Genomic DNA, 11,223 nt, shown 5'->3' with positions numbered 1-11,223 from the left:
GCTATCTATACTGCAGAAGGTCTGGGCGGGAACACTGCTGCTAGGGATGTATTGCCAGTACATTGGTACACCGCTGCATGTAGCCTGCTGAGGGAAGGCTACACAATCATTAGACAAAGTGTACACGCAATTATTGCACATTCTCTCCATAATGAGCAAGTGTGCTGCTTACTGATATTTTACTGATATTCTTAATCCAGGATTATACTCTCAAACACACACAATGTTAGACAAATATTCATATTAATCTCCTCTCTATTGTTTGAAAGGAAGCTTTGACTGCATGTTGAGAAAACAATCAGGGTTGAAATTATCTCCTGATTGCTAACTACTATAGGTTCAACCTACTGTGCGAGGATTTATATTGAGGTGGTGATGTCAGTTCCAAACTCACATTGTGATTGGTAGAGATGCATTGTCAACGTCACCACTCTGTCAACGTCTCCAAATATGGCTGTGACGTCACTTGTGCGACTGCGACTCCTTGCCTCCAGTTTCTCATGTCTCAAATACAGCCTATTCTCCAAGCATGGAAATACAAACAGAGGCTATAGGAAATAAATATTCAGACAGCCTTAGTGCTCTATCATATTACTTGAATCACTTTTTTTTTTTTTTTTACTTTCAAAACTGGTTCTGAATAGAAACTAGCTACTTCCAATTATACAAATGTAATGGCCCAAAAAACTTCATATATGGGCATGTTACGTGGCACTGATCAATCCAGCAGTTTGAGAGATTAGCTATGGACACACCGGCCGACACTCAGACAGACGGACAGACCCTCTCATAGACGGCTATAGCCTCAGTGGAGAGCATTATCTCTGCTTGTGGGTTTGAACTCTATATTTGGGAAAGACTGATGTCATTGATATGACATTATCAATGTGACACCAGTACTTAGAGGCCAGTCTAGAGTCATGAAGAACAACACTGGACCTGCTCTGATCCCACATATTCTGGAGTATACCGTAACAGTATCTGGATATTGAGTTCACTGGTCTGTGGCAGCGTGCACAAGACGCTTGTTGTTCACTACAGACAGGTTAATCAAAATGCCATCATCCACAATAACACAGGTTCTATCTCTGTACAGGATGTTGCTCAGAGAGAGCAGGAGATTCCCCTCATATAACTACAGGACATATGCTTTGAGGAGGGTGCGTGATGCGTTTCAAGCCAACCGGACAGTCGAGGATTATCAAACTGTCCAGAAACTGATGGAGGACGGATACAAGACACTGGCACTCATACAGAGACAGGTGTCCATAGGTAAGATGTTCTCCACTCAGAGGACCATCATGGAGAGGAAGGAACATCGTTGAGAGATGACAAGGATGGGCACGTGCACAGATAGACACAGGGTGGTGCTAGATCACTGGCCCTTTTGCTCTCTGGACAGCAAGAAGTGCCCTCTTCCCAAAAGGAAAATAAAAATCACACTCTTGTGAAGTGAGGGGCGCAGGACAAGATTTAGCAGACATTTGACCTGAATTTCCCTTTCATTGTCATGGCGAATCTTGAGACGTGTGGGGACAAAAGCTGTTTATATGAGGGGCTAGGCTAGCGCCCCTCAAAAATCACACGTGTGTGTGAAGTGACGGTTGCTCTTCTTAACATCATCAGCCAATAAAATCATCACATTCCGTGCTACAGACACACGAAGCTGTTCATAGGAGCTAGCACCACTCACAGAATGCTCTGGTGTGTCATGTACTTCTAATTTAATCCATCTACTTCCTGTATATAGACTTTTAAAAGAATCACACCCGTGTGAAGTGAGGGGCGCTCTTGTACTGGCCAATCAGAATGCCTGTTGCCTGTGATTGGTTAGCCCATTTGCTCTTTTTCATGTGACGTAAATTTTCCCTTCAATGTCAATGGCGTTGATGTATATTTTGATAGCTTATGCCTCTCAACATATCTCATTATTGTACACATAACACTTCGGCCTATAGGAGGTCACACGCAGGGAAGCCTGAGTGAAGAGGTCATTTAGGATAGTCACTAAGATAGCCTAGGGCACTTTAAGAAAAGCTTGCAACAGCTGTGAGTACATCCTGCCATATTAGCATATAGTGGACAGGATGAGGTTTTATCACTGAAGAATGCTCTGAAAATAAGACCACCTGTGGTAACTTGTTGACAGAGTTTTAAGGGTCAACTGACACACACACACACACACACACACACACACACACACACACACAGGGACAAGGTGACACCCACAGATTAGGGATGTATAAGATGGAACAGAGAATCAGTTAGAACTGTGAGTGAGGGACAGCAGAGAGAGACAAGGGGAACCTAGGCGCTCTGCCTGGGACGAAGGCCTCAATATGCTGTAGCCTAACCATGGAACGAATGCTTGTAACCTGTAACTGATGGCTGATCAATAAATGGAAAGAAGGAAATATGCCTGCTTGGACCTCCTATTCATTTCAACGGCAACTTCAACAAAGGAATTAGGTAAATTAATCCACAGAGCCCTGTAAGAAAGACACATCAGCGTTTAATGTTTTGATGTTTCATTTACGTCATATTTAGCGGACATTTGACCTAATTTCTCCATTCATTGTCAATGGTAAATCTTGAGAGGTGTGGGGACAAGATTTAGCAGACATTTGATCTGAATTCCCCTTTCGTTGTCAATGGCAAAACTTGTTTATAGGAGGCCCTCAATAAAACCAGTTTTCTAATCATATAACAAGAGGCTCTAGTTTGAAATCTGCTTTAAGAGGAAATACTTCTTGTTAGATACTTGTTGGCAAAAGTTCAGAAATGAAAACCATATGCTCCTGTGACTTAATCAATGTACACCGTTTGGAAGTGTGTTAAACTCCTCATTCCAGTATTACAGTAGTGGACTCTGGTTATATAATATTACCTCATGCTCAGCTGGCTAAAGTGGTGGCGCTGCAGTAGATAGGCCACATCCATCTTGCTCTGCTCTGTGTTGTTTCTCCACATCGCTATCAGGTGGATTATTGTTTGACTCTGTAACAAACGATGGGACTATTTTCAGCTGGACTTTCATGAAATGGAGGTACAATTAAGACGCCGTGATTCTTCAATGGTTAGTGTAAACACCGGCAGGGAACATAACTTATTATTATGATTTATAACGCAGTAAAGGTGGACATATTATGTCCAAATACTCACCTGATAAAAAGAACATTCACTTGTTGTTCTCAGTGCCACCAAACAATGGTGGCAGATAATCTGTTTTCAATGGGCTGCCAATATAAATACTGTTGAACATGCATGGGCAGGCAAGTGGTTAATTTAGCATCTTCAAACAGACAGGCTGGAAATAGCTGAGCAGGTCCATCATGGGCGGGGTCTTCTCAGGAGCAGGATGGGAGCATGCTGGTTGCAAGATCACGATACCAAGCCTGACACAGTGAGAAGCAGGCTGGGGAGCAGGTGTAACTGAGGTGGAGTGACGAAAGTCCTTTAGCCTCTCACGGACTCTGTTAATGTGAGGTACAAAGTGGCTCACCCATGGCCGCTCCTGGAACCATTGATGCTGGGTCGAAATCTTTCTTTCAAATTCAGCACACTGATCGGGAGCTGAGGTGATGAGGCACGTCACAACAGTGTCAAATTCATCCACCTTTTGCTGGAAAAGTCTCTGTTCTGCTGGTTCCATTTTATGGCTTGATTATACTGTCACGGTGCGACTCAGGATATGTAGAACCCAATTGCAGAAACAGAGCAGGAGCAGAGCAGGTCAAATGTAGGTGATTTATTCTCCAAAACACAGGAACATGAGAGAATACAAAGAACATAACTAGGACTGAACACTGTAACAACATCTATAATCAAGCAGGGAACATAAGGGACAATCAACACTGGGATTGGCTGGGAGACTAACAAGACACAGGTGGAGAAAACTAGTAATCACAGGGAGGTGAGACAAGACAGGCAAACACAACTAGGCAGAACAGGAAACACTAGGGCAACACTACAAAATAAAAGTGTACAACAGACTGATATCGTGACACCTATATGCTATTTTAATAGATTTTCTGAATGCATTTTTAACTGTGTCCTAACGGATGGTACTTTATGTCATCCATGTGTATTGACACATCGTATTATGCTTGTTATTGTGTTATTGTATTTTCAGCTTTTTGCTGTGTATTGTTGTGAAGTGCACAGAGACCCCTTGGGGTGATGTTGCACTATAAATAAAATCACACCTGTGTGAACCGAGTGGTGCAACTCCCCTCTCTCTCTCTGCTCCGTTAGATTAGCTTTATTATGGATTGCGCATGCGCGCTGCCGTCCACCTCCCATTATACAGGCAGACTAAAAGCTGAATAACTCCTAATCTACGGAGCTCTCCATGGTTTGGTCAATTAGCGCGATTTCCGGAGGTCTTTGCTGATAATCCGGTGGTCTAGATGGAAACATTGCGCAGCCTCACAGACCGTGGCAGTCAGAAGTTGATTTGCGTCCAGCAGGTGGCAGCAATGTCACATACTTCTCTCGTTCCAATTTCACGCATGCTCACACCACTCGTGCTCATACACATACATCACAAACAAACAGGTACATGGACATTGCTACTTTTGCTAGCTGGTTGTAGGAGTGGTTGCACCACTCAAAAATGTGAACTGAGTGGTGCAACTACCCCCCCCCCCCCTCTCTCTCTCTCAGCGCCCCTACTGGTACTAATAGTCATACTGGTGCTCATTAACCAACACATAGGTAGGTGAACACGGACATTGCTGTTCCTTGGAGTGGTTGCACCACTCAAAAATAAACTGAAACTGAAACTGGGAGAAAAAAAAACACATTTGAGGCAGCAGCGCAGTAACTTTCAAAATAGGGAATCCAGTTGAGGACCCCCTGGAACTCCCTCAAGGACCCCCTGGGGGGAGTAAGGTTTCTCTAGTAGGCCCAGGGAGTTGGGCTCTTTCTCTGTATCCCCGTTATGAGTGCAGGGGTGGTCAGTGGATATGGTCACATGGGTTTAGTGTAACTGAAGACTCCCACGGGGAAATGCTTGACATGTGTTGGCCACTGGGCGGCTATCTGGAAAAACTTGACGTTGTTCCATTCGACTCCGTCGATAATCACTTTCAGCATGGTGTGCTGATGCTTGGCTGTGCAGACTAACCTGCTAATACCATCGATCACTTGGCTCTTAGTGTCCATCTCTTTCTCCTTGAGCTTCTTGCTGAGGAAAATCACTTTCTTGTTCTTGGTGACCACAGTCATAGCCATACTGGGAGGAGGGGGGAGTTCGCCACAGCCGGTGCCGCCGTAGGGCAGTCTGCTGACTTGGAGAGAGCAAAAGTTTCCTTTCAGGGTGTTTTTCCGCACATCTCTCTTCTCTCCATCCTTCTTCTTCTCTGGGCCCTGCCATGTCCAGTAGTCCACCTGGAGCCCCATCACCTCACCACCGGTGCATGGACAACCTGCTCCAGAGAGGCCTGTGGAGATAGAAGGGGACTGAGAAAGTGGACTCCCTATCTCTTTACCATACAGGCCAGCCAACGGGGGAGTCTGTGACGACAGGATGCCAGTGTTACTACCCCCCATGGCATCGTCCGAGTCCACTGAGGTCGAGAGGCTGTGCTCCACAATACCAACCTTTACAACATCCACAAATGGCACAAATTCCTGACAGGAGTCGACATTCTTCTGTTTGTAGGTGAGCATGGCTTCTGAGATGGGGAACTGGTGGGACACGTTAGCACCAGCCAGATACTCAACAACTCGTCCTGCTACATCGATGCAAACTGAGGTGGGCCGTTCCATCCTACGGAACAGCTCCCTCCATGCTGTGTCCATGAAGATGCTGTTGAATCTGCTGTCAAATGAGGCTATATACTTTGCCAAGGGGTTTGAACCTATGGGGATGACCAGGAAGACGATGTAGTTGAGCCAGTCAGGCGTTTTGTTGGCCAGCTGCTCCACGAAAAACCTCAGGATGGTGCTCAGGTAGCTCTGGTCCCCCACCACAGCCACCTTGATGGTGGGCAGGGCCTCCACATGGCAGTTACAGAATCTCTGGATGCGGGTGAAAATAGTATTGAAAGCCGCCTGCACGTCGGCAGCAGAGCAGGTGGATACCATGGGCTGTTCCTGTTCATGGAGCACCTCCGCTACATACCGTCCTTGCCATTCCATGGTGTTGACGAGGATGATGCTCTCTGGCAAGCACTCATCAGAGATGAGTATCTGATTCAGCTGGTCGTATACAGACATCCTGGGAGCCTGTGCTCTGGAGTCTGAAGAGCACCCGCTGTCCACGCAGATGCTGGATGTACTGTTGGGCCATCGCTGAAACTTGTTCTCCACTTTGCTGGATAACATGGAGATTTGGGACTCTGTCTTGAGTGTGCCCACTGTGGTGTCGGCCAGTTCGGTAATGACATCCCAGCTGCTTCTCACCTCCTCGGGCTCTGTACCAACATCATCCATCTCTGTATCCATGGAAGGTGTGTCTTCAACTCTGTCACATTGATAATTGTCCCCTTGCACTTTAAATTTGTCAACAGCCAGAAATTCTCCACCAGGGAAGGACAGTTGTCTTTCTTGGATCTTTTGGCTGTGTACACGTCCAATCTCTGTATGGGAGCTGGAGTGGGACATCCCTTCAAAAAACGGCTTGAGTTGTGGCCTGGGCATGCTGATGATACTCTCATTGTCCTCCATCTCTGATCCACTATCACTCTGGTTGTATGCCTCCAAGCTGTGATACAGCAAATCCAGGTCCTCCTCCACTTCCTGAGTCTGGTTTACTGGGTCCAAGTCCAGGACCCCGTCAGTTACCTTGAACTTCTTCAGCAAAGCCACAAACTTCTGCTTGAAGTTTGGGTGCCTGGTCATAGGAGAGGTACGGCTCATTTTCCTCCTCACCTTTTTCTTCAGCTTCCTGACCAAATCGTCATAGAGATCACTGGCTTCCTGCTCTGACAAATAACTGTCATCATCTTCCTCTGAACAGGTCATGTAAGGGGAGCGGTCTGAGGTTTTGGTCTTGCGTCTGGCCCGGCCACTACTGTCCTCATGGTCGATGGGTTGGCTGGACAGAGAGTACACCGTTATCTCCGCCACACGCACTGGCGGCTCCTTCACCTTGCTATATAGATGAAGTATGTGTTCTCTGTCTGTCGGGTGTTGCATCACATCTGTCATATCAATGACTCCTTCAGCCAAAGTCTTGTAGCCCAGGATGGTGTGGTGCTTGTAACGCTTTCTTCGCTGCAGCATGATCTGGAGTCGATTGGCCCTCTTCAGAAAATGGGGATACTGTAAGGAGAGGTAAAGCTCCAGATCAGTCTCCATTGGGCGACTAGGTGGGAGAACATAATCGTGTGATCTCAGGAGCCTTTTGTAACCCTGTATTTTCACAGCTATAGACAGGGAGTTGAGTTCTTTATCCAGTTCTTTCAGGACAATGAGTTTCTTCAACGTGAGACTGCAAAGCCTTGGAACACAGCTTGGGGATGATCGGTCTAACTCCCAGGTTGCGATGATGTTCATAGGCACGGGCGCCATGCCGGAGCTTGAACCCAGGACACCAGCCCCGGTGACCGATCCTGTCGGGAAGGTGGTCAGTGCTGGTCCACTGCCGCCACTGCTTGGGTTCGGGAACCCGGATCGAATGCCTGGTCTATCTAAAGCAGCTGCCGCCATCAACTGCCTGTGAAGAGTTGAGCTAACTGTCAGTGTGGGAGCTAGCCCTCTCTTTATCCATAACAGTGACTACACTTGTCCTTTTTTTACTGTGCCTAGCGGGATACCTGTGTCAACCTACTGATGTCACAATGACATAACCATAATGGAGTTCTCAGTACAGCTGCGCCCAAATATGGTTTGTCATCTAATCAAACTGTGTCAATATGATGTAAGATTCAAACGATTCAGGTGGCTCCATATATGGAGCTCCACTTCAACCATGATCATGCTACTGAAAATTTCTGACGAGCCGAAATCATTTCGGCACTACAGCGCCGAAACAGCGGTAAAATAGGAGGAGGAGTATGAATCGGCCCATAGACTGTTCTCGACCGGTCTAGACTCTATTTGGGCATGCCTGACATGTAACTCCATATATGGATATAAAAGAACTGGTACTTTGAAAACTGGTAACTCCGTTCTCATCATTAACCTGGTGCAGAACCTCCAAGAGGAAATGGACCAGGATGGAAACTGCCAGGTGCTGTTTCCCGAGGAAATGGACTGGTCTTATGGTTCGGGCTTGTCCCAGCAGCCCATGGCCAGTGGCGAGCTTTTGTACCAGCCTCCATCTGTGTACCAGGACCTTTAAAAAAAAAAAAGTTTGTTAGATTCCTGTTAACGTGTATCTTCTTCTCTTCCCCGAAAAGTAGTAGTTCTGCTATTTTTGGCTAAATTCTCGTTAGAATAGGGATGCGATGCTGGGGATCAAGTGGTTCCCTGTATAACTCCGAGGACCCCCTAGGGGTGCCAGACCCCCTGTTGAAGATCCCTGACATAGTAGAGAAGGTCATCAGCCAGGTCCATTCTAGGAAAGGAGTTGACAGAGGAGGTGGACCTACTCTAGTACTCTATATCCATCTTGACGCAGTCTAGATGGATCGACAGAACTAATTCAAGTTCCTATTTAGCGGTATCACAATTATGTGAGAAAACAAACATGTTTACTTACTGAATAATTTGGTGATTTGGCACTGAGGAGAAACATGGATGTTGACAGACAGCTACAGTTTACATTGTTGTGTTGTTTTCTCACATAATTGTGAATGTTTTTCACATTTTGTGAATTCATTCATGATCCCAGTTTCCGACATCCCACGTACAAGACTGACATCAACATGACATCATCAATATGATGTCATCAACATGAGAGAAGAGTTTGGAAGTACATGGCTTGACGCTGAACTGGCGTTTTCTCCTGAACCCTTAGACAATCAACAACCTGTCTTGTTCTGCAGAACTTGTGTTGTGTTGAACTCAAATTATTGTTGTCGTTTGCCATTGTTTTGATGTCCCGGCCGGGGAGGATGCTTCTGTCTTCTATCAGGAGGTTCTCTGTCCTCCCACTCAGATATGGACCAAACCAGCAGCCCAAAGACTCCATAAAGAGTGGTGAACTGGAGAGAGACAACCTTCGACCTCTCTACATGGACTTCCAGGCCACCACTCCCGTGGACCCCAGGGTGCTGGACGCCATGATGCCCTACCAGGTCAATCACTACGGCAACCCTCACTCCAGAACGCACGCCTACGGCTGGGAGAGTGAGAGAGCTGTGGAGAAAGCGAGGAAGCAGGTAGCCGATCTCATAGGGGCGGATCCCAGAGAAATCATCTTCACTAGCGGTGCCACGGAGGCCAACAATCTGTCGATCAAAGGCGTGGCTAGATTCTACAAGGCTTCAAGGCGCCACGTGATCACGACACAAACGGAACACAAGTGTGTTCTAGACTCCTGCCGTGTTCTGGAGGCAGAAGGATTCAGGGTCACTTATCTGCCAGTCCAGTCCAGTGGCTTAGTGGACCTGCAGCTCCTAGAGGACTCTATTGGTCCAGACACCTCTCTGGTGTCAGTGATGACAGTCAACAACGAGATAGGTGTCAAACAACCTATCAAGGCCATAGGTCAGTTATGTCGCAGCAAAGGAGTGCATTTTCATACTGACGCAGCTCAGGCTGTAGGGAAAATTCCTCTTGACGTCAACGACTGCAAGGTCGACCTCATGTCCATCAGTGGACACAAGATATACGGTCCTAAAGGCATAGGGGCTCTGTTTGTGCGTCGCAGGCCCAGGGTACGCCTGGAGCCGCTACACAGTGGTGGTGGCCAGGAGAGAGGCCTGCGCTCTGGCACTGTCCCCACCCCTCTGGCTGTAGGCCTGGGAGCTGCATGCGAGATTGCCATACAGGAGATGGAGTACGATCATCACAGAATATCTACACTCGCTGAACGTCTGATGAGGAAGATCACATCTGGACTCACCGATGTCATCTTGAACGGAGATCCGGAACACAGATTGCCTGGCTGTATAAATCTGTCCTTTGCCTACATAGAGGGGGAGAGTCTATTGATGGCTCTGAACGACGTGGCCCTGTCATCGGGAAGCGCGTGCACGTCTGCATCTTTAGAACCGTCTTACGTTCTCAGAGCGATCGGAGCGGAAGAGGACTTGGCTCACTCCTCTATCAGGTTCGGTATTGGCAGGTTCACCACTAAGGAGGAGGTGGATTACACCGCGGCCAAATGCATTGAAAAGGTTCAAAGACTGAGAGACATGAGTCCTTTGTGGGAGATGGTCCAAGAAGGAATCGACATAAAAAGCATCAACTGGACGCAGCACTAGACTCCGCCCTCTTCCAGCTCAGCTAATCAGTGGAGAGACATGATGAAGTGTGTGGCATTGCGTACTATACTGCCGGCCTTGTTTTTCATTACAATACTGCTGAACGAAAACATCCAATCATATCCCAAATTGTGATCTCATGTTGAGGGGCCTCTAGTGCACGTGAAACCGCGTTCACTTCTGTCCATAAGGAGCACCACAAATAAAAACAGTTGCACAAACTAGATCTATGCTACAAGGAGCACACCTGTCTAGTTAACTTTAATTTGATGAAGGAAGTTAACGGGGCTCTGATCGGGCTGAATCCTTGCTCAGATTTGGAGTCATGCGTCATAGACAACTGACATTGTAGATGATGTCACAGGTTGGCCACATGAAGGTCAAGATCGAAACTGGAGCCATGCCGGTCCCATCTGGATCCCAAGAACCTCGATTACATTTTTGAGGGGTGCTCTGAATTGAAGCAGCTCTTCCACATCACATCCAAACTGCTGCCCTCCAAGGACAAAGGTCAATGTCCATCTGTCTCTACATGTGGGTACTGCGAGGACAGCTGTGGCTCAGCTGGAGAAGCCGCTTAGTAAAGATCCCAAGCTCATGCCGTCTGGTGCTGGAAAACAAGTGGAGTTCTCAAACTCTGCCCGAACCCGACCAAACACAACGTTTTAGGGCCGGGCCTTAATTTTCAGGCCCGATGAGAACTCTAAAAACAAGTAAGTCATGGAGACATAAAGGATCTCTTTCTCCCAGACACCAAAGAGAGATTCTCCAATTGCACTTGCATCAAGCTTCTCTATTCTTTTACTACGAAAAACAAAATGAGTTACAAAAATCATGGGGTAAAAAAACACAACCTTCTCCCATAGTGGAAGTAGGATTTGTCTCACAGCACACCGTTTGGGAA

At 46.9% G+C, this 11,223-nt stretch overlaps 2 protein-coding genes across 2 annotated transcripts; one reads left to right on the top strand and one right to left on the bottom strand.

The window, feature by feature from the left end:
- Window positions 1-4,971: 4,971 nt before the first annotated feature.
- On the bottom strand, window positions 4,972-7,656 carry LOC308322017 (phosphofurin acidic cluster sorting protein 2-like; the record flags this gene model as incomplete). Its single annotated transcript, XM_080773191.1, has 1 exon — window positions 4,972-7,656. The coding sequence occupies one exon, from the start codon at window positions 7,654-7,656 to the stop codon at window positions 4,972-4,974; it is 2,685 nt and encodes an 894-aa protein (XP_080629317.1).
- A 499-nt stretch (window positions 7,657-8,155) lies between these two features.
- On the top strand, window positions 8,156-10,319 carry LOC308322208 (cysteine desulfurase-like; the record flags this gene model as incomplete). The annotated part of the gene is made up of 2 exons (XM_080773402.1): window positions 8,156-8,274; window positions 9,050-10,319. 2 exons carry the CDS (start codon window positions 8,156-8,158, stop codon window positions 10,317-10,319), a joined length of 1,389 nt encoding a protein of 462 aa, XP_080629528.1.
- Window positions 10,320-11,223: the final 904 nt, after the last annotated feature.

This window comes from Protomyctophum bolini (genome assembly GCF_963924005.1).
Source record: "Protomyctophum bolini genome assembly, chromosome: 10".
Taxonomy (NCBI): Eukaryota; Metazoa; Chordata; class Actinopteri; order Myctophiformes; family Myctophidae; genus Protomyctophum; species Protomyctophum bolini.
This window is presented reverse-complemented; position numbering and strand designations above follow the sequence as displayed.